Genomic DNA, 24,600 nt, shown 5'->3' on the forward strand with positions numbered 1-24,600 from the left:
CTTGTGATTTCTTATTTGACCCATTGGTTGTTTAAAACTGCATTGATTCCTATACATTTGTGGATTTGCCTGTTTTTTTGTTTTTTGGGGTTTTTTTTGTTTGTTTTTTTGCTATTGATTTGTAGTTTCATTGTGCTGAGGTTGGAGAATATATTTGTATGACTTTAATCTTCTTACATTTAAGGCTTTTTTTGTGGTCTAACATGTAGTCTCTCTTGGAGAATATTACATGTGCACTTGAGAAGAATGTGTATCCCCTGTTGTTGGGTGGAGTGTTCTGTATATGGTAGTTCCAATTGGTCTAAAGAGTTATGCAAGTCATCTGTGTCTTGTTTGATCTTCTGTCTGGTTGTTCTATTCTTACTGAAAGTGGGGTATTGAAGTTGCCTGTTAGTGTTGTGTTGCTGCTCATTTCTTCCTTCAGTTCTTTTTTTTTTTTTTTTAAAGGTGGAGTTGCGCTCTTTTGCCCAAGCTTGAGTGAAGTGGTGCAATCTTGGCTCACTGCAACCTCCTCCCCCTGGGCTTAAGCGATTCTTCTGCCTCAATCTCCTGAGTAGCTGGGATTATAGGCGCCTGCCACTACACCCAGCTAATTTTTTGTATTTTTAGTAGAGATGAGGTTTCACTATATTGGCCAGACTGGTCTCCTGACCTCTGGTGATCCAACTGCCTCGGCCTCCCAAAGTGCTGGAATTACAGGCGTGAGCCACCGCACTTGGCCATCTTCCTTCAGTTCTGTCAATGTTGCTTCACGTATTTGACTGCTTTGATGTTAGATGTGTATATATTTATTGTTATATCTTTTTGGTGAATTTACCATTATATCATTATGTAATGTCCCCCTTTTTCTCTTATGATAGTTTTTTTTCCTTAAAAGTCTATTCTGTTTGATATATGTATGGCCGCTCCTGCTCTCCAGTTTCTCATTTGCATAGAATATCTTTTCCACCTTTTCACTTTTAGCCCATGTGTGTTTTTTGTTTGTTTGAGAAGGAGTCTCGCTGTCGCCCAGGCAGGAGTGCAGTGGCGCGATCTCGGCTCACTGCAACCTCCACTTCCTGGGTTCAAGCAATTCTCCTGCCTCAGCCTCCTGAGTAGCTGGGATTACAGGCACATGCCACCATGTCCAGCTAATTTTTTGTATTTTTAGTAGAGACAGGGTTTCACCATGCTGGCCAGGCTGGTCTCGAACTCCTAACCTCATGATCTGCCCACCTCGGCCTCCCAAAGTGCTGGCATTACAGGTGTGAGCCACCATGGCTGGCCCCCATGTGTTTTTAGATATAAAGTGATTTTCTTGTAAGCACTTTATTGTTGGATCTCATATTTTTTAGCCATTCAATCAATGTCTTGGTATGTTTGATCTTTTTACATTTAAAATAATTACTGACAGGAAAGGACTTAGTATTACTTTGGTGTGTTTAATACTTTTATGTTTAAAGTAATTACTGATAGGAAAGGACTTAGTATTACTTTTGTTCATTGTTTTTTTGTCTGTCTTACTGCTTTGTCTTTCCTCTCACTGTGTTTTTTGTTGATTTTTTCTAGTGACATTTTGATTCCTTTATTTCCCTTTGTATATATTCTACAGATATCTTCCTCATGGTTACCCTTGCAATTCCATAAAACATCTTAAAAGTTCTAACAATCTATTTTAAACTAACATTTTAAATATTTCAAACTGACAAATTAACTTCAATCACGTATAAAAACCATGCTCCTTTACCTGTCTCTCTGTCTCCCATTTTATGTTATTGATGACTCAAATTGCCTGTTTTTACATTGCTTATCATTTAACATAGATTATTACTTTTTATGCTTTTAGAAAAATTCTGGGCCAGGTGCAGTGACTCATGGCTGTAATCGCAGCACTTTGGGAGGCCAAGGTGGGTGGATCACTTGAATTCAGGAGTTTGAGACCAGCCTGAGCAAAATGGTGAAACCTCATCTCTACAAAAAACACAAAAATTAGCCAGGCATGGTGGCGAGTGCCTGTGATCCCAGCTACTTGGGGGACTGAGGCAAGAGGATGGCTTGAGCCTGGGAGGCGAAGGTTGCCGAGAGTCGAGATCATGCCACTGCACTCCAGCCTGGGTGACAGAGCCAGACCCTGTCTCGGAAAAAAAAAAAAAAATTATATACCAGATTTATAAGTGATTTACTCACCTACATTACAATAATACAGGATTCTATATTTGTCTATATGTTTAACTTTACCTGAGACTTATGTTTTTATTTATATATGGTTTTATGTTCCTGTTTATCAGCTTTTCACTTACTTGTAGATGCTCTTTTAGAATTTCCTATAGAATAAGTCTAGTAGTGATAAACTCCCTCAATTTTTATCTGAGAAGGTCTTAATTTCTGTTTTAGTTGGTTTTGAAAGGGCACTTTTGCTAAACATAGCATTCTTGATTGGCACTGCTTTTCTTTTGAATACATCATCCCATTTCCTAGCCTGGAGGGTTTCTGCTAAGTCTGCTGAGAATCTAATATGAGCTCCTTTGTATGTACTGGGTTGCTTTTTTTTTTTTTTTTGCTGCTTTCAAGATCTGTCACTAGACAGTTTAATTATAATATGATGATATGTCTCAGTGTAGATCCCTTAGATCCCTTTAGATTTATTCTGGTTGGAATTATCTGAGATTCTTGAATTTGTATATCCATTTCTCTCAGATTTGGGAAGTTTCCAACCATTATTTCTTCACATAAGTCCTCTACCCCTTTCTTTCTTCTCCTTCTGAGGTTCCCATAATGCATGTTTTCTTCTGTTTGATGCTATCCCAGAAGTCCCTCAGATTCTCTTCATTTTCCTTCATTCTTTTTTCTTTTTTTTTTTTTGCTCCTCTTCATTTCTTCTCTTTTTCTTTCTTCTTTCTTTTTTTGGGATTTATCCTGCTTGGTGTTCTCTTAACTTCCTGGATCTGTGGTGGGGTGTCTGAAACTAATTTCAGGAAATCCCCAGTCATTATTACTTTATTTATTGCTTCTGTTCTTTTCTCTTTTAATTTTCTTGATGTTTCCATTATGCATATGCTACATTTTCTGTAGTTGTTCCATATTCTTGGACATTATTCCATTTTTTTCCGTCTTTTTTCTCTTTGCTTTTCAGTTTTGTAGTGACATGTCCTTAAGCTCAAAGATACTTTGCTCAAGATGTGTCCAGTGTACTAATGAGCTAATCAAATGCAGTCTTCATTTTTGTTAGTGTTTTTGATCTCTAGCACTTCTTTTTAATTCTTTCTAAGAATTTCCATCTCTTTGCCTACGTTAACCAACCATTGTTGCATGTTGCGTAATTTTTCCACTAGCACCCTCAGAATATTAATGGTGGTTGTTTTAAATTCCTGATCCGATAATTCCAACATTCCTGCCATATCTGAGTCTGTTTGTGATGCCTGCTCTGTCTCTTCAAGCTGTGTTTTTGCCTTTTAGTATGCTTTGTAATTTTTGGTTGAAAGTGGGACATGATGCCATGATATACTGGGTGAAAAGAATTGCGGTAAATAGGCCATTAGTCAGGTAGTAGTGAGGTACAGGGGAAGGGGAAGCATTCTATAGTTTTATAATTATATCTGAACCTTTTTTTTAAAATTAGGACAGAGCGAAGCTCTCACTCTGGTACCTAAGCTGGAATGCAGTGGCATAATCTTGACTCACTGCAGCCTCTATCTCCTGAGTTCAAGCCATCCTCCTGCCTCAGCCTCCTGAATAGCTGGGACTACTGGCACACACCACCATGCCCAGCTAATTTTTTTTTTTGGTAGAAATGGGGTCTTTCTATGTTGCCCAGGCTGATCTTGAACATCTGGAATCAAGCACTCCTCCCACCCCAGCCTCCCAAAGTGCTGGGATTACAGATGTGAGCCACCACACTTGGCCTGTCTCAGTCTTTAAGTGAGCCTGTGGCCCAAGGGTCTGAACTTCACAAGTGCCCCTCACTTCTTTTCCCAGAATTAGGTGGGACCAGATGGCTGGAGGGAGCTGGAGTTGGGTATCTTCTGTTCTACATAGGTTAGAGCTGATTGGAGTTGGGTATTTTTGCCCTTTCCCCAGGTCAGTTAGATTCTAAAACCACAGTAGATTATGATCTGGTAAAATAGTTTTTCTTGGGGGAAGGCCTTGTTCAGAACATAATGCTTCTCCCAACCACCCCCAATACCTGAGGGGATTTTTCCTGGTAGAGCTTCAGGAGGTAAAACTCAAAGCATTGGGTCCCCTGGAAGTTTTTTAACTCTCAGACTTGTCCACACTGAGTCTCTGGCAATTTGTTTATTACAGTTCAGGCTTTGCTACCAGTACTGGTTCTTATGGTGCTTTTCTACTCAGGGTTTCTGCTAAGTTGTGACTCTTTGTATCTGCTGTCTGTCAGAAAAGGGAATGTTTCTCAGCTGTTCTAAAGGAATACTTTTCAGAAGGCCCACAAAGCAGTGAAATAACTGAGGATGCAAGTTGGGTGAGGAATTACTACCATGATTCCTAAGAAATCAGTGCATTCATGAGTTATTTGAAAAGGAACTGTTTTATTACCTCATGTCCAGAGATAAAGATCCTAAGGTCTGTACTGTAATAGCTTTGACTGAAGGAGACTGAGAGAGTTGGTGCTATAGGTTGATTTGTATCATGGCACTCTTTTATCATTTGCCTGTAGCTGTATTTGCTTAGGAGAACCATGCTTCAGTCCACCCCTGCCTCTTTCTACTTTAGTCCGTGTTGTTTGTACCAAATGGGTTATTTGGAATTAAGTTGGATTGGGATGGGCATTGCACCAAATCAAAATTTGGTAATTTTGCATTTTAGGTCTTATAAGCATGTAACACATACTATTATGTAGTATTAAAGCAAACTGTGTACTTTGCATACATGAATTCACTTAGTTTTCAGAGCAGCCTAATTAGGGAAGTACTGTCATGTCTATTTTATGGATAAGGAATATGAGACTTAGAAAGGTCAAGTAAATTACCTGAGGATACACAAGCAGCTAAAGGTAAGTGGCAGGGCTGCAATTGAACCTCCTGACTCCAAACACTAGTAAATACTCCCCTACTCTCTTCAGTCACTGCCATTTCATGGCTTTCATTCTTCCCATTCTCCTTCTCTCGTCATTCCCTCCACCCACTCCTGCTTTTCCTTCTCCTCTTTAACTCACTATGTCAAAGAGAAAAGGAAAGACCATTTTGGAGACAAACTTAATTTGCTGAAAGTTCAAGTCTACTGGCAGTATATAATACTCATTTCATCATATTCTGCATTAACAAGGTAAAATATCCATTTATATTTCTGCTTTTGAAACCTGGCATGCCCTTTGTTCACATTTCTGTTAGGATCATACTATTTTATTATTGATTTGTATGCACTATTTAGAAGGAAATTTTATGTATGACTTCCTGTAGTCACCTTTGCCACTCTGAGAGCTGCAACATATATTAGACTAATCTAATCAACAAGCAGAAGTCATCTAGAAGCAATTGGGCTTTATGCAAAAATAATGTAGGCCCACTGCCGCAAGTGTAACTGAGACGGACAGGTTTTTTATTTAATTTCCTTTATATGTTGGAAAAGAAAAATTTTAGATTAGGATGTACATAAATTTGAGTTTGTTTAAGCGGGCTCTGGAAGGGTGTTGTATACCCTCATTTCCTAGTGGCCTGAAAAAGAATAATAAAAGAAGAATAATGAATCTTCTGTACTTAGTAAAAGGAAATGCTTTTTTTTTTTTTGAGACGGAGTTTCGCTCTTGTCGCCCAGGCTGGCGTGCAATGGTGCAATCTTGGCTCGTCACAACCTCTGCCTCCCTTATTCAAGCGATTCTCCTGCCTCAGCCTCCTGAGTAGCTGGGATTACAGGCATGTGTTACAACGCCCAGCTAATTTTGTATTTTTAGTAGAGACAGAGTTTCTCCATGTCGATCAGGCTATTCTTGAACTCCCGACCTCAGGTGATCCACCTGCCTCGACCTCCCAAAGTGCTGGGATTACAGGCATGAGCCATCATGCCTGGCCTAGGAAATGCTTTTTAAGTACTTGAGGTCTGGCACAATATTTACCATTCCAAAACTCCCATTAACTTTGGTTTTTCTCCTCAGCATGATAAATCTTTATTCAGAAAGGCTTTGGGTACAGTTGTAGTTTATCTGCATGGATAATATCAACCAAGTTAGAACCAATAAAGAGTAATAGAGAATGACTGTTTAAAATACTATAGGGAAAAGTTGGATTTTTTTTTTAAGCTAGATTACCCAAAGTTAACTTTGGCCAAAGTGGATATCAATTCCTAGACTTGGGTTTTAACTTAAATGGATTTATTTATGGCCTCTAAGACAATCATTTTATTCTCACTGCATTCATGAAATAATTCACTAACACATTTCTCCCAGAGAGTTGCTAATGCAATGCTCTTTCCCTCAGTGGAGTCATCTGATTGTTTTAGCACAGGCACTATCATCTCACCATCAGAATATATAAGAAATGTTTGATATTGCAGAATATTAGCTGCTATTGTGTAGCATTCTAGAAATGTTTATAAAAGTATGAAACCATGGGAGATGGGAATAAAAAATGGTCTTCATCCCTTCTTTGTGTTAAATATCTGAAGAAAAAAGTGTTCTGGCTTATGAATTGGAAACATTTTCATTCCTAGTGAATATGTAGCTACTTAAGTATATTTCTTAACACTATGAACCAAAGGGAAATATTTAAATGTGACCAAAATTCTACATACATAACCTAGGAGGCAATATAATACAACATAACAGCTAAGACTGTGCAAAGGCTTTAGAGCCCAAAAGACCTGGGCTGGAATTCTGGATCCCCCATTTATTGGCTGTGTGACCTTGTGCAAGTTTCTTAACCTTGCCAAACACCCATTCATGTGTAAATGTACCTAATAGTACCTACTTCACAAGGTGTGTGGTGGGAGGGATTTATATCAGTTTATGAAAAATGCCTACACTAGTGCTTGGCGGCACATAGAACTCAACAAGTGGTAGCAATTATTATTATAAAAGCAAAACAACCTCTTAAATAAAAATCATAAAATATTAGTGTCATCAAAATTCAGTCATTAAACATATTTTATGATTAAAAAGAAGACTGCCAAAATCATGAAGCAGTTGGAAAATAAAAACATTACACTTGAAATTTCAATAACAGTAAGTTTGAGCTAGTTGTATTTTTGTTTTAGAATTTTTTGGTTATCATGAGATTTGACATCTTAAGTAAAAGGTCTATTTGTTATACTATGTTCTGGTGTGCTCTAGTGGTTTCAACAAGGTATACACATAGATGTTAGAAAAAAAAAACCCTTTGGTTGTTGCAATTTTCTCCTTATTGCATCTAATTGAAAACATAGAGGAAAGTGTAGAACACGTCTGTGGGTACTTTTCATACCAGTGATAGTACCACGGAAGCCATGGAAGTCTTTAAGAGAACTCCCGTAGGCTTAGAATGTAGTGAAAATGTTAGGGGACTCTATAACATTTGTATTACCACCCTTACCCTTACTCCTTACCCACCCACCTGCAAAAAAACAAAAAAGAAAAAAAGAAACTATTCTAGTAATCAGCTGCTTCATTGTGCTAAAAAGTACTTCTGTTTTGGAAATATTTGCCAATGAACCAAAAATAATTTGGCATTTGGAAATATCTTCCATTGGCATAGCTTGTAATACAATTCACAGAAACTTTTAAAAACAACTTGAATGTAGTATCTGTCAACTTTCCTATTTACCACACTTTGGGGACAGGATCTTAAATCTTCCTATCTTATTCATCTTCACTTTTGAAGTTCTTTCAGAAATGTTCATGCTGATTAATAGTTAAACGATTTAAGTATTAACTTACCCATTTCTAGCACATATAATATAGTAGTAGCCTTTTAGTTGTTTTCTTGCTTCTGAAGCAGCCAGCATCCTTACACATTTTTTCATTACTCATTAATTGTCCTCAAAAATTGCTCTTCAAGCAAAATGTGGTTTCCTGTATTTCCTGTGTCATTCAATTAATGTATTTCTCTAAGTCTAACCATAAGAACTAGATACCACACACAGTTTCCTAACAGATGGAAAATCCTTATGTTTTCACTTAACATCCCTCTCTATTAAGCAGCTCTCTCTGGGAGCTGTCTCCCTTGCCCCATTAGCATGTTAAAGCAGCCAGATCCCTGATATATAAATGATAAAAGTGGATTTCATATCTGACATTTTAAGTTACCAGGCATTTTTCCTTTATGGCTTAATCATTGAGATTTTTGAAGATTATATGTACAGGAGGGGAAAGATTTTTATTTCAGAGACTGGAAAAAAGCAACATAGCATTTTAGTAGACTGCATAAAAATGGAGCAATAGTTAATTTTTATAATTTTTTACTTTAGCTATTAAAGACTTTTTTTATAACTACATTTTAACAGCTTTTAATCTAACCTTAATAATAAATATTAATTCCTTTGCCCAGGGTTTGGAAATAATCAGAAAGAGTTCTCAGGCAAATCTGGCTTTTTAAAATATTTTATCCTGTTGTATTTTGTTCAGATTTCTTGGGAACTGGTATAGGGAAAAGAAGAATAAAAAATAAGATTCATTTATTTCTTATTTGCTAGAAAAAAAGCTGCTATTCATACCAAACACACTTTTGGACTACAGGGCAATTAAAAAGAATTCAATACTAAGAAAAAAAAGCTGCTGTTTTCTTCACTGGCAGAAGCAGCGAGTAAGTGGCAACTCATGACTCTAATGATGCATCATCCCTAGGCAGATTATTTATAATGCATATGTAAAGTCAGTATCACTAGTGAAATCTATATGTATTTAACCCTGAATCTTCAATCTCTTTTATCTTTTACTTTGAAGAAACCTATTCTTGGTTTACTTGATACCCAGGCTAGTTTGGTATAGAATTGAACAATTAACTTCTACATCAATTTGTCTGCACTGTGACTATTTTAACTAGCTCAGTTTTAAGCCTTGTTTAGAAATGGTAATTCCTCTTTCTAAATTTAATTTTATGTCCAAATGTTTTTGTTACAGCCTGGCCAAATTCAGGTCCCCATCTAACTTACTATCATATTTATTCAAAGACTGAAAGAAGGCCACAAGGATGAAGCATGAATGAAGGGTGGATTGGTATGAGATGAGATAGGATGGGGGGGTAGGCGGATCAGATCATATATAGTTATATGAAGGCCATAATAAGGAGGTCAAATTTTATTCTCAGGGAAGCCATTTAAATTAGAATGGCATGATGTGATATTTCATTTTTAAAAGATCACTCTAGGTGCTAAAAACTACATGGGGCAGGAATAGATGGGAGACCAGAGAGGACGCTCTTAGCATAATCTAGAAGATTAGACCAGAGTAATCAAGGTGATGGATAGAAGGGGAAAGATTCAGGGTATGTTTTGCAGATAAAAGGTTCCAGGATCTGGTGACAGACTGTATGAAGGCTCTAAGGAAAAGCAGCATCAAAGATAGGCCTAGGCCTGATACTCAGTTCATGCCACTGCCTTGGCTGCCTAGGTCTTTGTGTGAGTCTTGTTATGAAGGGCCAATGCTTTTCTGTATCTGATGAGCCAAAGTTTTGGGCTTGAAATGGGGAAAAATCATGGATGAACAAGTTTAAAGAGGAGACAATCTAAGTTCTGTCCAGCTACATGTTTTAACATTCCCAGATTGATGAGATTTACTTTAAAAGTACCTTCATGAAATTTTTCTGAAACTTTATTCTACAGTAGTGCCAAAAACATTCCAGACAAAAGCGTGTCCTATTGTTTCATGTAACAGACATGAATCTGATTTCTCCCACAACTTCTGACATCTTATCCACCAGTGAATTAGCAAAGTTTTGTTAGCCAGCAGGGGTTTCTATGAGGGTTTCTCACCCTCAGCACTACTGACATTTAGATGGGGTACTTTGGTTTAGGGGGCTGTTCAGTACATTATAGGATGTTTAGCACCATCCCTGGTCCACAAGATGCCAGCCACAACTCTCAGATATGAAAACCAAAAATGTTTCCAGATATCACCAAATGTCCTTTGGGAGCAAAATCATCCCCAGTTTAGAACCCAACTCATGGTGCTAATAGTAACAAAACTAACACTTAAGCACTTGTTATAGCCCTTTTATCTTATACTGCCAGAGACAGTAGGTAATGTTTAAAATCTTATAAATCATAAAAATAGATAAATGCCTTTAATTTCTATTTTAAATGTAATTATAAATCCACTCAACAATTGATGTTGGACCACAGCCTTTTGAGTATGAATCCACTGGCTGGATTTCCAAATTGCCATGGTACATGAAGCATTTTCTACCATTTTTAGTTTCAAGTATTTTAGTGGGGGGAAAACTGGATTCTGCTTTCATCCTTGCTTTCTACATTTGTCCAGTATTTTAGTTTTTTTACCCATACCCAATTTAACGACTTTTTGGCTGGGGATGGGTTGAGGGGAGCAATTAGCTTTTTTTTTTTTAAGTATTTCTAATGCATTCAACCTAACTTTCAAATAAAACCAGAAGTCTTTTACACTCACAGTTTATGGACTGCTGAATATTTAACTGAATTACATAATTACCCTAAGTAAAACAAACAGGTTCAATGACCACTGCCACTAGCCTTTTGTAAGCATGCAGCTGATCATCTGGTGGGACAAAAGCATAAGGTTGATTAGAGAATAGCCTCCTAGCCACAGTCTTCTACCATGTGATAAGTAGGTATGCCTATCGGCTAGTTTTACTAGGTAAAAATTGGTTAAGAGGTATTGTATGTGTGAAACACCATGTAAATTACTCTACTTGCATTATCTCTTTTAATCTTCACAATAACCCTTATACATAATTATATTAATGTTTGTGTTTTGCCTTTGAGAAAACAAACATAAAGATAAGTGTTTTACATAAAGTTACATAGCTAATAAAAGGACCAGGATGGGAACCTCAGGCATTCTAATATGTGCTTTACCATTTCATCACAAATCCAAGGCCATAAAGGTTAATTTTCTACAGAACACTAAGCTCCAGTTTGGTCCATGATCACAAACTGTACCTTGGAATCTTGACCTGTCATCTTCAAACTAAGTGCTGTGGCAGTAAAATATGGGATATTAATATAAATCTACTACTTGAACAATTCAAAGGATTGATAACAAAGCTCAGTGACTCCAAATCATCAAGTCTGTACATTTAAAGATAACCCAAATATACCTGTATTAGTTTCCTATTTCTTTGATAACGAATCACCAAAAGCTTAATGCCCTAAAACAACAAAAATATATTATCTATAGGTTAGAAATTTGACACAGGTCTCACAGGGCCAAAACCATGGTGTCAGCAGGACTGTGTTCCTTTCTGGAGGTTCCAGGGAAGAATCCATTTCCTTACCTTTTCTGGCTTCTGGAGGGAACTCACATTCCTTGACTTGTGACCCTTCTTCCCCCTATCTTCAAAGCCAGTAGTTGCATCTCCCTGACCATTCATCTGTAGCCACATCGCCCCGACTCTGAATTTTCCTGCTTCCTTCTTCCACTTTTCAAAACCCTTGTGATCACATTGAGCTCACATGGATAATACAGGCTGATCTCCCTACCTCAATAAAATGAGCCTTAGAGCCTTGGCACAGCTTTGAGCCACAGTCAGTTCCTGTTCAGCTACATTAACTGTTTTGTTTTTAGTAGGCGTTTTCAAAAGGTGATGTGACTCAGAGGTTGATTTGTATGAGAAATCAGTCATGATTGAATTGCCTAACTATCTGTCCTCAAAGTCCATGTAAATAGATCTATGTAATTATAATTAAAAACAATAATTACAGATATATCAGAGGTCCTTTAGTCTTCTAATAGTTGAGTCTAGTAAGTTTCACCAAATTCCACACACAAGAGTCTAACACATGTACACATGCATTTGTTACAGAATGTAATTTAGATACTATAGTAACCAAACTCAAGGTAATGGACAAAAATTAGTAATTCTCATTAAAGCTATTTTGGGCTCCTCCTGAATGTGCGTTTTAAATGACTAGGACATTAAAGGGATTGTTTCAGAAGAACTATCAGCACCTTTTTTATGTGTCATGTTCATCCAGACTATCCATCCAGATAATGGCTTTATTTCTGATATGTCTTCCAAGGTTGTTACCCTTCTGTGTGGGATAGGCAATGAATTTAACTGTCTTTTTTCCCTAAAAGTTTTATAAGTTTTTATCTAACATATTCATGTAGTGGGAAAAAACTCACAAAAGTGCTTTCAAGCACTCACAGTGGTGTCTAAGCCACTATTAATTGAAAAAGCTGCTGTATTTTAAAAAACTGCTAGTTCCTGTGAACCAAGATCACGCCACTGCACTCCAGCCTGGGCCAAAAGTGCGAGACTCCGTCTCCAAAAAAAAAAAACTGCTAGTTCCTTTAAAAACTTAAAAAACTACACTGGCATTCCAAAAAGAGCTATGAATTAATAAATTTCTATGATTATAAAACTGATAAATTCCACAGTAAGACAATTAAAGTGGCAATATTAATAGTATACCCTTTATTGAATACCTATGTGTCTGGCCCTTTGCTCATTTCATCCTTATAACCTGCAAGGTAAGTTAATCTTTTTACTGATAAAGAACTGGATGGCAAAGACTAAACAACTTGCCAAGCACCACAGAACTTGGTAAATGTTGGAGATTTGAAGCCCAGTGTGACTCATTTCGATTCCGTTTTTATTTGCTAATATAGTTAAACATTTGAGTATATTCTCATGTTTCCATTTTTATTTAAAAAATGACTCAGAATTTGAACATTTTAGTAGTGAAATTTTGTTCTCTGGCATTAAATATTTCAAAACTAGCATCTGATTAGGTAGAATACTGATGTAATTATGAGTCTTATTAAAATATTTTGCAAAGATAATCAAGGTAAACAAATTTGTCATCAATTTTTAACTAGTTTAGGTAAAATGTTAATTACTTAAATTGAAACTTCAGGTCCTAGGACTTAGATAAGCAGATCCTTGAGTCCGACGCAAAAAGCATCATTCAAAAATAAAATAAATACATCAAAAGGCAATAACTGAGGACTAACTTGAAAAGTTTGAAAGGTGAAAAAATAGTTCTCTACATATTTTCTGTTTTCAGGAGATGAGTATGATGTATGTGCCATTTGTTTGGATGAGTATGAAGATGGAGACAAACTCAGAATCCTTCCCTGTTCCCATGGTATGAGTAATTACATACTGCTTTGAATTTACATATAGTAATTTATATTTAGGTTCCATATTCCAGGGGAAGAGATGGAAAATCATTATTAGCACACCATAAGCCAGGCCCTGTACTAATTAGTGGTCTCATTCAAGGATGGTGGTGTATTTATAAAAATTTATAAACTTTCAGGCCGGGCATGGTGGCACACGCCTGTAATCCCAGCACTTTGGGAGGCTGAAGCAGGCAGATCATGAGGTCAGGAGATCGAGACCATCCTGGCTTACACAGTGAAACCCCGTCTCTACTAAAAATACAAAAAAATTAGCTAGCGTGGTGGCAGGCGCTTGTAGTCCCAGCTACTAGGAAGGCTGAGGTAGAAGAATGGCGTGAACCCGGGAGGCAGAGGTTACAGTGCGCCGAGATCGTGCCACTGCACTCCAGCCTGGGTGACAGAGCAAGACTCCATCTCAAAAAAAAAAAAAATTTATAAATTTTCTTCCCGTCCCTACATGATACATACAGAACACTGAATAAATATGCCAAGAGATTAAATATAAAAGTATCAACCGCAGCATACTAACTAAAGATGTATATTTTGCTTCAACAGCTTATCACTGCAAGTGTGTAGACCCTTGGCTAACTAAAACCAAAAAAACCTGTCCAGTGTGCAAGCAAAAAGTTGTTCCTTCTCAAGGCGATTCAGACTCTGACACAGATAGTAGTCAAGAAGAAAATGAAGTGACAGAACATACCCCTTTACTTAGACCTTTAGCTTCTGTCAGTGCCCAGTCATTTGGGGCTTTATCAGAATCCCGCTCACATCAGAACATGACAGAATCTTCAGACTATGAGGAAGACGACAATGAAGATACTGACAGTAGTGATGCAGAAAATGAAATTAATGAACATGATGTCGTGGTCCAGTTGCAGCCTAATGGTGAACGAGATTACAACATAGCAAATACTGTTTGACTTTCAGAAGATGATTGGTTTATTTCCCTTTAAAATGTTTAGGTATATACTGTAATTTGATTTTTTGCTCCCTTCAAAGATTTCTGTAGAAATAACTTATTTTTTAGTATTCTACAGTTTAATCAAATTACTGAAACGGGACTTTTGATCTGGTATTTATCTGCAAGAGTATACTTCATTCACTAATAATAGACTGGTGCTGTAACTCAAGCATCAATTCAGCTCTTCTTTTGGAATGAAAGTATAGCCAAAACATACAAAAAAAAAAAAAAAAAAATCCTCAGTATAGCTTGCAATTAAGACCTAGACCACAGTATTTAAGTGTTTTGCGTTTTATACATGAGGTCAGTGCTACAGCCACCTAGCATGAACTAACCCAGCCTCCACCTCCATAAAGTTACCTAGAGTTGTTCAGTTGGAATATGTTCTGGCATTTACTCAACCTGCCAATCATTAGGGAGAGGCAACAAGGTAATTCAGCCTTTCCTCCTATCAGCACAAAGAAACTCAAAGCTGTTTTTTCCCTTTTCTGTTCCAAAGCAGTCTTATCCTGACAGGAGCGGTCGATACTAGTGCAGATTTCAACACTTTTTTTTAACGTTTTAATTACTATAGTGTTATGTAGAGATTTGATTGAGCAGCTAATGTTTCTGAACTTTACTAATTTTCAGTGTCCTTAAGGGTTCTGTGGTGTTGTTATCAAAGCAAAAAGAAAATGCTGCATAAAAATACCAAACTTCAGCAACTGTTAATACTCAGATCATATACCTCTTAATAAACGGCATCTTATGCTAATTAGCCCTGCTAAACTATGTACAGAGGAAACTGTTCAAGTATTGGATTTGAAAGTAAGTGACTTATGTTTAACAGAACTAATGATGTATTGAAACACTGTATTATGAAAAGCTAAATTATACATCATTGTAACTATGTAGAAAATGTAGACTAATGTATAATCAAAATGCTAAGGATTTTTATATGGCCTTGTATGAGAGGAGTTTGAATGTTAATAAACATGTTTTCCACTTTAAGATCCAGTAAATGTTTGTTCTACTGTAGTATTACTTAACATATTAGCCTTATTTATATATATCCTATAAAGGGATAATAATTGAGGTCAGAGAAATCACATCACCTTAGTTTATACAAGATAACTGACCATTCACATGCAGTTAGTTAGGTAATATCCCAAAAAGTTCAGACTGCTGCCAAAATTATTCCAAAAATAAACAGTGTACATTTTGGTACCCTGTTGTAAATTATGGTATATCAAGGGAAAATTTCACTTTCCAAATTGCCTTCTAAAAAATAATGTTCATAATCAGGAAAAAAATAGGTATTTCTACTTTGGAAAATAAACGGTTGAATTCAACATCAGCTAGCTGATACCTCATTCCTCTTCCCCTTTTTTATAGAAAATTAAAGAACCACAGGGCTGAGAAACAGGACATCAAAGATTACCACAGTAGTTAGTTAAGCAGAGTTTGGAATTTGACATAATTGTATGGCCCTAACCTTTTTAAACCTGCTTGGTCATTTGCATAATTTTCATTTAACCTGAGTGAGGGTGTGAGGACAAAACATTGAGCTCAGTATCTGGCACATAAATGCGCAATAAGTAATAGCCTTCAAAATAATTATTAAATAAAAACAAACCTAAAACAGTATTTTAAAATAGGAAAAGGGGGAAAAAAAAGTCACAGTAATGGTTAAGTATGTATTAGATGTTATATTCCCTCAGTCTTTAATCCAAAGTTTAGAACAAGGACCTGGTTCCTTTATGTTAGGAGTTTTCATGGAAAAAAAAATTTTTTTGAAATTCCAAATTATTACTTTAATTGTAAAGAAAATCTACGAAGTGTCTTACTTAGCAGCACTGGCTAGGGCTGTTACTAGGTTCTGTTAATGTTCACTTGAAATGTTCTGTAATTTCATGGTATAGCTTTTTGAACAGGACAGTAGGTCCAATTAAAATCCAATTTCTATTTAAAAAACATTTAAAATTTTCTTGATTACAAAAGTAACATTAAAACACTAGAAATCAAAATATAGTCACCTGGAAACTTTCACTCCAGAAATAAATTTATCTTAATATATTGCCTTCACAAATACATATGTAAAATACATGTATATTAATACTGTATGTGCACTGTCGTGACATATTTATATCATTAACATTCATTGGTAAGCATTCTCATGTCATTCTTCAATGACTATTTTGTCCTATGGACTTCTTAAAATCATTTATTCAAACCATACCCCTTAAAAAGCTGAACTTTGTAGATATTTTCCAAGTTCGGATGTCATAAGTAATGCGGCACGATGCACATTCTGGTATACAAATTTGTATAGCTTCATTTCCATATGCTAAATTCCTACAACTAAGTACAAAGCAAAGTACACAGGTATATATTTCCCTAAGTATTTTTCTAATGAAATTGTGGGTAGAGAGCCAATGAATAATTTCATTATATACTATTTTAATGATACAGTCACCCTTTACCACCTTCTCTACCCCCAACCTCCTCTCTGAACACACACATACACACTGCCCCCTCACCTACTTACAGATTAGTTCATTGACAGTTTCAGAATTTTGGTCACTGCCTTCTATAATTGGTTACCCTAATAGTTCTTTACATGTAAAGTGAATGTGTATTACTGTAAAATCTCAAATCATCACAACTCAACCACTGAATTTTCATTTGCCCAATCTTTTGGCCTTAACAGGTCAAGAAACTGATACCAGGTTTTTATTATAGTTTTACTATTTCTAGGTTATGTCCAACTACCAAAATAGCCCCAAATCCTTTATCTCCCATATTTGTACATCTCTATGTACAACCATATTCACAACCTATGCCTGACAACTAGTCAAATAAAAAAAAACTTCTTTCATGATGCGTATTTTAAGACAGAGAGGTTAATTCCTATTCCCTAACCCATTGTTTCTCAAAAGGTAGCATATATACCACTTAAAATGAATCAGACTGACCCAGTGATTGTTTTTGAAAAGGGATTCCTGGGCTTATGGACTCTCCATCTCCAGAGTGGAACCCCAGAGTCCATAATCTGCCTTATAACCAGCTCCCCAGTTTTATTGAGCCCTACTAACTTTTGAGCACCCCTGGCTCTAAGCGTCTGCTTGACAGTTGTTGGTAATAATGATTTATCTAAATAGCCCTAAATTTACATATTTACCGAACTTCAATACATATCAGGGATTTTATGGCCTCTGGATTTAAACCTATTACATAGCCATGGTCAACATGTCACTACAAAGCCAAAAAATGCAAAAGCATCCCAATTATCTTATATGCTGCCTAAGGAATGTCTTCTGCTCTTATGTGGGAGGGCCCCAGCTGGCTGACTTCAGCCTGCCAACACAGCCTCCAAATCTAAAGTCATATGACATTTCAACACAGAAAAATCCACAATAGTGCAGAAACCCTTCTTGGTACTCCCTTTACTGTTTATTAGATTTCACATCTAGAAACCAGCAAGAAGAGGAAAATACTTATTTTCTAGCAGATAAGTCAGTTGCTTCTCACATACGCCTGAAGATGAGCCTGAAATGACCAAAAGCTATGTGTAACAGATCAAAGCCCATTAAAAAGGAATTCCCAGGCGCTAATTTTATCTGTAATATTACTTGAAGTAGGCCATCACCTAATGTTGTTAAAGTTTTATGCTTGCAGCAGACTTTGGCCTATTCTGTGTATTCCCGCTTTGTCAAAAATCAACTTTTAACAGTTTATATAAACAATGTATATAAACAACAGGAGCCTAGAGTATTTGGTTGGAATAAATTTATTTCATCTGTCTGTAAACAAGGTGTTTAATAGTTATGGCATTTTTTTAAATGCATATTAAATCAGATGAGTTAGACTGTATCCCAGATGTAACAAAGTGCAGGGAAAGAAATGGACAAATCAGCAACAAGATTTGTTTTTAAATCTGTACATTATCCACAAGGCCCAAACAATAGAAGCAAACACTAGAATGTCCCTAAAGTAGTGCCATTCGAAAGAAACCCTTAATAGGTCAGTTAAAATCCATCTCACAATAGCAACAGTTCATTTTAACAATAGTATGGCACAGAATACATATGAAAAAAATTCATCACAAGACAGCCAAGTCCACAAAAATGCAACTTCATATAAAAACTCAAGCTGCAAATAAAAATTGGTCCTATGAAGAACAAACTGGACACACTCCAGATGGTTATGTTGGGATACCTAATGTCCATAATGGCAGCCTTTTACAATTTTACTAAAGAGTAGAGCTGGTGTGCAAAGAAAAAGGAAGAAAAATCTGAGCTATTGCAATGATGGAATGTCCCTGGGGATTCAATCAGTATGGTTACTGTAAGGTCATGGGAGGAAGTGCTTTTTGCTCTTGTTTTGCCATTGCACTCTTCATATGTCCTGTAGACACTATGAATAAAGGTTTGTCTCTACTCAAGTGCAACAACAATACTAAAAGCAAACTACTGCAGCTCTCAATAGCTCATCAACAAAAGGGATATTAATTGGTTAAAAAAACAGGCACTGCATTAAAAAAGATGGACGCAAACCAAATGCCTATGTCCGAAGGGAGTCGGGGGCCCGGCGGGGGGTGGGGCGGGTAGGAAAAAGAGAAGAGTGAAGGAAAGATGCATGCACTTTTTCCTCCCAACCATGCGCTACAAAAGGAAGACTAAATGAGCCAAGTAAATGCTCAAAGTGCTGAAAAGACACTGATCAGAGATTGTACAACCGGCACCTTGCTTAATATTAACTTATTTTAGTAATCAATATCCCATTAATTGCTAAGACAAAGTGATGCCCAACTTGGCATGCCCCCTCCCCCCAATTTCAAGGTATCATGCAAATCATTATTGTGCTGCAATTATGTTGCCAGATAAGGGTTGGTTACATACAATGGTTAACATACAAATGATCCATTGGGCAAACAGGAATCATGACATTAGAAAATAGGTGAAGAAAAATTAGCTACCATCTATAGTTTGGTAGCATTGTGACCATAATTAGGGTTGTTGATGAAGACAGTTGCTAGGTAGATGGGGAGAGGCTGCTTACACATCAGACCTCCTCAGGTATAAAGCGAGTTCATATGCTTTCTTGTTAAGTGTGCCTCCGTGGACACCTTCCTTTCCCATGACTATAACCAATGCTGGAGTACACAAGGAAACAAAACAAAAGTGAACAGAATTATTTTGGGGGGGGAGGGCAGAAAGAAAGACACCTTTCCCCACCAACAGAGGGATACAAAGGAGACACAGGTTCATACCCCATCACCCTGCATTGCTAATAAAATTTCCAGAATTAAGACTTAAGCTTACAGCTAGGAAAGTTTAAGAGCAATTTTCCCCTAATACTTAACAGTCTGCCTAGCAGCTAGAACCCAGAGTCTCTCAAGTATTTTGCCATTGAGTATGCCTTCTTATTCAATCCGCCTCCATGGACCCCTTCTTTTCCCATTACAAAGACCAAGACTGAAAGAGAAAGAAGAAAAGTGTTTCAAAAGAAGTGTTAATCAAGAAAGTCACATAAGTTTTAGCAGACAGAACCCCGATTAATAAGTTAACATTAAGTTAGTTTTCCATGAACTGCCAAGCACTGAAGTCAAGTAGGTTTCCGAAAAGAACTTTCAAACTAGTAATATACTAAACAGAAAATAGTAAACTTGACTGCATCTTGGAAGCCAATCAATGCAAGCAAAAGTTCTATACAACTATCTTTACACTAGCTACAGAAAAAAAAAAGGGATCATTTGTCTTCTATTTTAGGGCAAAAAAATTCTGATAACTTCACCGTAGTAGCCTTGTTTTTAATTGCGTCTAAAAAAATAGGTTTACGATTTCTAATTGCTCTTCTATGATGCAATTCAAAGGTCTATAACCCAAAATATATGTATATGTCAAATTTTATATTCACTACCACTAGATGTCAGTAGTGCTGTATCGTATAAAATATTCTGTTTTTTTGTCTTGTGTTTGACACTTCTTTTTAGCGTATAGTGCAGCTAAGGTTTAAAGAGATTTGTCACTATTTCAAAGTCATCTAATTTTCTTATAAATACTTTAATAAACATCAACTCACACCAGAATACGAGTAACTTTTAGGATAATCACAGGGAACTGGTACAGCCATAGCATTAATTATAACTCACGGCAGCTTCAACTCCCCTCACATGGTAGAGCTGTTATTAAAATTAGATGTGCCAAGTCAGCTATGTGAGGCTACAGAAGCACTCTCTATTTACAAAATATTCGTATGCGTTAACACATTAAAATGTATTTGTAAATCAATTAAATGTCATAATAAACCTCAATTTCAAAAGTTTATTTTGAAAAAGTAGGGAGACTTCTTTAGTGCAATTAAGAGTTTCTAAAATGCTGACAACAGTCTGGAGACACCTGATTTTTGGACCAAGTATACAAACTAAATGTAATTTCCTACTTTTCAAATCTAAGTCTCAGACACAATCTTTGAAAACATTACAGTGAATGGACAACTTACTCCAAAATCCTCATCTAATTATCTTTTCCCCAGCAAAGTTCCTAACTGAAAAATGAACGGATGTTAATTTTTCCTTCTTTATGCTGAGCAGTGAAATGGTTAGAATACAAGCAAGAAAAAAAAGGAGATCCAAAGGTCAAACACGCACCGAAAGGGACTAAAATAACCAAGTGATTCGAAGAATTTAACAATCTGAAACACCACAGGATTATGATTTGACATGTCAAGCAGTTTAAGAGACTTTTAAGTTTACTAAAGCTTAAAGTGAGTTGATACGAATATTCTATCCTAGAAACAAAATCAGGATCTAAGAGGCCAGGCTGTAGATGCTGTAGAGTAGGTAAAACTAAAGCAGTGCTTTTCCATAGTGCTGGGCAGTTCACAAAAACCACCTTAATAGCCATTATAGACTAACTTTTATTCAAAATGTTAAAAGAAACTGCTTAATAAATTGTAACTGTGGCATGCAACTTTAACCAAAAGAATGCTTTACTTACCTCTACCAGCTCTGCCGACAGCCACATTGTATGTTGGCTCCCCACCTTGACTCTTTGTCCGGATGTCCATTGTGCAGTCACCATCGACGTATAGACTATCTCTGATCACTGAGCATTTCTTCGCGCCAAGAGTCAAACCGTTGGTAAAGAAACCTTCCCGGTCTTTTCCTACAATCATATCTATTTCTATTGGCTGCCCCCCACCAAAAAGAAAAAAAAAAAATTAAGTTGTAGTTAATTCCTTTTAGGGCTTGATGTAACAGGAAAGGCTGTGTGCTAGGCTTATACTACCACTGCCAGATAACCACATTTCACTAATGTAAAACCAAGATTCAGTCTTTTCTAAATAATTACTTAATCCTATATAATCACATCTTTTACATCAGTTGATTTGACTTCAGTTAACGGTGTCGTCTCTTAACCAAGACCAGTTTATACAAAGAAACTCTAAAGAGTTGATAGTTGACACTAGACAAAGTGCAAACTTAAAGAGTTATTTATAAACTGTATTAAGTCAGCTGGTGCCTGAAAGTGTTTACGTAATGGTAAAAATTCAGCTATCAACTCTGAACACAGCTGGTCTATCATATTCAGTCCCATTACAGTAAATCATGTTTCATCAAATTTAAAGTTGCTTCAAAGTCTCCCAAAATAAAGCCTGTTCTTTGTTCACTTTTCTGCTTAGAATAACTAGAAATATACCTGATGATATGGACTTCAATCCCTGGACATCAGTGCTTTTCCAAATTCATATTTCCCTCCTATTTTTCTAGCCACGACTCCTGTTTCTTTCCAACTTCCCTTCCCCTCCCAACTCAGTAATCAGTTTTCTTTCTGGGCAAACGCAAAGTGGATTCTGTCTACAGCACTGCGGTAGGCAATAGTAAAACAGAAAAAATGGAGGGAGATTGGGAAAGAAACTGAGGTAGCCACCAGAACCGGAAAGGAGAAAACGTGCATTCTAACATTCCATGAATAAGAAGGAAGGCGTCGCCCCCATCAGAACTGCAGAGTCATAGCAGGCCCCAGCCATTTCCAAGCACACTCCCGCAATCTTCCTAGTCAGACAGCGGGAACTCACACACAAAGACAAGAGGACTGCAGGAAAAAAGTTGATGACCAGATGCCAATTCCCTACAAGAATTGTAGTCCACTGCGGGTATACGAGACCTTAAAGTACTACTGTCAAGGACTGAGTTCCAAAGTTAGACTTTAAACCATGTTAAGTAGTAAAAGAATAATTAGCACCCTTAATAGGGGACCTGAATTTTGGTGTTTAACGGGAAGGGAGCGCGGTGCTAAGAAATTAAGGGAATGGTCTCGTATTTAATACAATTATCATAATTTTAGAAACAGCCTTGGGCAGAAACAGGCAAAACAATAAGCTGGAGGCTTAGTGGCAAATATTCCCCAAACATACTGCAACCAACTCAAAACCATCAAGTCTCAAGAAAATCAGGCAATGTGAAGCATAAAACTGCAGTAGTTCCTCTACTGCCACCACTAAAGAGGGAGGGACTTTAGAGAAGTGAAGTGTGCTCCTGGTCTTCACAGATAATTGAAAGCCCCCGAAAAGCACCCCTTTTTTGAGCTATGTTGCGTAACTGGGGATAACCGTATATCGATGAATCTCCATATGAGGAGAGAAATCAATGGCAGTTCGCCATCTTGGAGAATTAAAAAAAAAAAAAAAACAGCCTATAGAGCTAGAGCTGAAGTCGAGATTCACGAATCCACCTACGCGGTCGGCGTACATCTCTCGCAAGCCCCAGAGGCCTGGACATCGGCAAACCTACGCAAAGTCGCTTCGAGAATCCCGGGGGCCGGGCCGGGGCCGCCGCCTCCCACAGCCGGAGGCGCGGGAGGCGCGCTGTCCGCGGAGCAAGAGGCGGCCAGAAAGCCTGGGGACCTCCACCCGGGGCCCGCGCTCCCCAGCCCGGATCCCCGACCCCCGCTTCCACCCCAGGACGTGCATAGCAAACCTCAGGGCTTCAAGAGAACCTAGAGGAACCGCACTACGAGAAAAAAGGAACCCCTCCCCTTGCCCTGGCCGGTGCGTGCCCCCTCCCCCAACCCGGGCACCTGGACCGACGCTGGAAACGCCAGGGGCGCCCCGGCCAGGGCCAGCAAGGAGTCCGGCCGCCGCCCCCCGCCTGTCAGCGCAGCCCCGGGTGAGGGGGCGTCCCCAGGCCTTGGCCTCCCCGCCCGCCCGGCAGCCGCATCCTCGGCGTCCGCTGCCTAGCACACCTGCAGGCTCGGCCCTCAGTGTTCCAGCCCCGCGCTGCGGCGCCCCCGCGGCCGGCCAACCCCGCTCCGGTGCAGGGACCAAGGTACCGGCCGCCACTGGTCCTCACCGTAATGCTCTGAAAGACGCCCCCGGCCGTGGCTGCCCAGACGTATTTGGCGTCGCAGTAGCCGACAATGGCGGCCTCCTGGCAGCAGCCATCGCACATCAGGTTATCCACGTAGCTCTGCCAACCGGCCATCTTCGAGCCCTTCGCACTGCAGCGCGGACGGCGAGGAGCAGCAGGCGCAGCGGCAGCGGCGGCGGCGGCGGCGGCGGCGGTGGTAGCGGGCGGCGGCGGCGGCGGCGCGGGGGGAGGCGGGGCGGGGGCGGGGAGGAGGCGGCTCTGCGCAGGCACCGACCGCCCCCCTCCCCGAGGAGCTGCGGAGGGAGGACGCGGGTTCAGCGATGAGGGACGAACCTCAGAGCGCGCTCGGCCGCCCGGCCGCCCGCAGCCGCGGGGCTGACAAACCAGCGGCGGCAGGCTGCGAAGCGGCTGTGCCGGCGGCGGCGACGGCGACGGCTGCTCCTTACCGCAGCGCCCTCCGTTTTCCGCGGACACGGCTGGGCGTGCGCGCGCGCGTGCGTGCGATCCTTCCGCGGCGCCCGGGCACGGAGGGTCCCGGGAAGGGCGGGGGGAGACTGAGGCGGGGGCGCGGAGGGATACCGCCCCGGGACAATCACGGCCGCCACGTGCGGGAGGCTCCGGCCGGGCGCGGTGGCGTTGCGGTGAAGGGCGGAGCGTCGGACCCTGGGCCGGCGGAAAGGGTGGCCCCCGCGTCCCTCTCGGCACCCCAGGAACAGCGGCAAAACGGACGCTTTGGAGCCCCGCGGCCGGGCCGCGATGTGCTTTTCTCCTGTGTCCGCTGCCCGGGATGCGGAATCTTGAGCCTTGGTGTCGGGTTGCAGAGTTGCCCTGGTGACGGGATGCGGAGCGTTTCCTCTTCTTTGTGGTGGGGGCGGCTGGTGGCAGGGGCAGCTGGTGGCAGGGTTGCCCACGCTAATCTCCGAGTCTCTAAGGGCACCCTCTTTCCTGGACCCCTCTTGCGCCTCATCCATAAAGGCAGACCCGCGGGCGCGCGCCGGCAACCTGAAATCAGAGCAGGCGTCCGTGGCGCTCAGGAACCTTGCTGAGCTTCGCCGATCTTTC

General features: G+C 39.3%; 2 protein-coding genes and 1 pseudogene across 9 annotated transcripts in view; 1 reads left to right on the forward strand and 2 right to left on the reverse strand.

Annotated features, from left to right (window-relative positions):
• LOC129032649 (nucleophosmin-like) overlaps nt 1-13,074 on the reverse strand; it is a 30,546-nt pseudogene extending 17,472 nt beyond the window's left edge.
• Nucleotides 1-15,176, forward strand: part of RNF13 (ring finger protein 13) — a 166,184-nt gene extending 151,008 nt beyond the window's left edge. For all 7 annotated transcript variants that reach the window (XM_063662338.1, XM_063662336.1, XM_063662340.1 and 4 more), the window contains 2 exons: nt 13,108-13,188; nt 13,781-15,176. In XM_063662338.1, coding sequence (XP_063518408.1) covers nt 13,108-13,188; nt 13,781-14,145 — 446 coding nt within the window. In that variant the 3' untranslated portion in view covers nt 14,146-15,176. The remainder of the gene's footprint in view (nt 1-13,107; nt 13,189-13,780) is intronic.
• Nucleotides 15,177-17,939: 2,763 nt separating this feature from the next.
• PFN2 (profilin 2) lies at nt 17,940-24,018 on the reverse strand. 2 transcript variants are annotated; one of them, XM_054480251.2, is made up of 3 exons: nt 23,521-24,018; nt 21,167-21,359; nt 17,940-19,320 (listed from the first exon to the last, which is right to left on the reverse strand). In XM_054480251.2, exons 1-3 carry the CDS (start codon nt 23,650-23,652, stop codon nt 19,223-19,225), a joined length of 423 nt encoding a protein of 140 aa, XP_054336226.1. In that variant the 5' UTR covers nt 23,653-24,018; the 3' UTR covers nt 17,940-19,222. The 2 variants fall into 2 exon arrangements, with proteins under 2 accessions (XP_054336226.1, XP_054336227.1); XM_054480252.2 differs by having other exon boundaries at nt 17,940-19,642; nt 23,521-23,708.
• Nucleotides 24,019-24,600: the final 582 nt, after the last annotated feature.

Source organism: Pongo pygmaeus, chromosome 2 (genome assembly GCF_028885625.2).
Source record: "Pongo pygmaeus isolate AG05252 chromosome 2, NHGRI_mPonPyg2-v2.0_pri, whole genome shotgun sequence".
NCBI classification, from domain to species: domain Eukaryota; kingdom Metazoa; phylum Chordata; class Mammalia; order Primates; family Hominidae; genus Pongo; species Pongo pygmaeus.

Bases quoted from the DNA above. Each gene is read 5' to 3' on its own strand.
- PFN2 (XM_054480251.2), bottom strand. From the start codon at position 23,652: ATGGCCGGTTGGCAGAGCTACGTGGATAACCTGATGTGCGATGGCTGC. The intron at 21,360-23,520 runs GTGAGGACCAGT...GGTGGGGGGCAG, and splicing joins GCGTCTTTCAGAGCATTACG to CCAATAGAAATAGATATGAT. The intron at 19,321-21,166 runs GTAAGTAAAGCA...TGTGTACTCCAG, and splicing joins TGTCGGCAGAGCTGGTAGAG to CATTGGTTATAGTCATGGGA.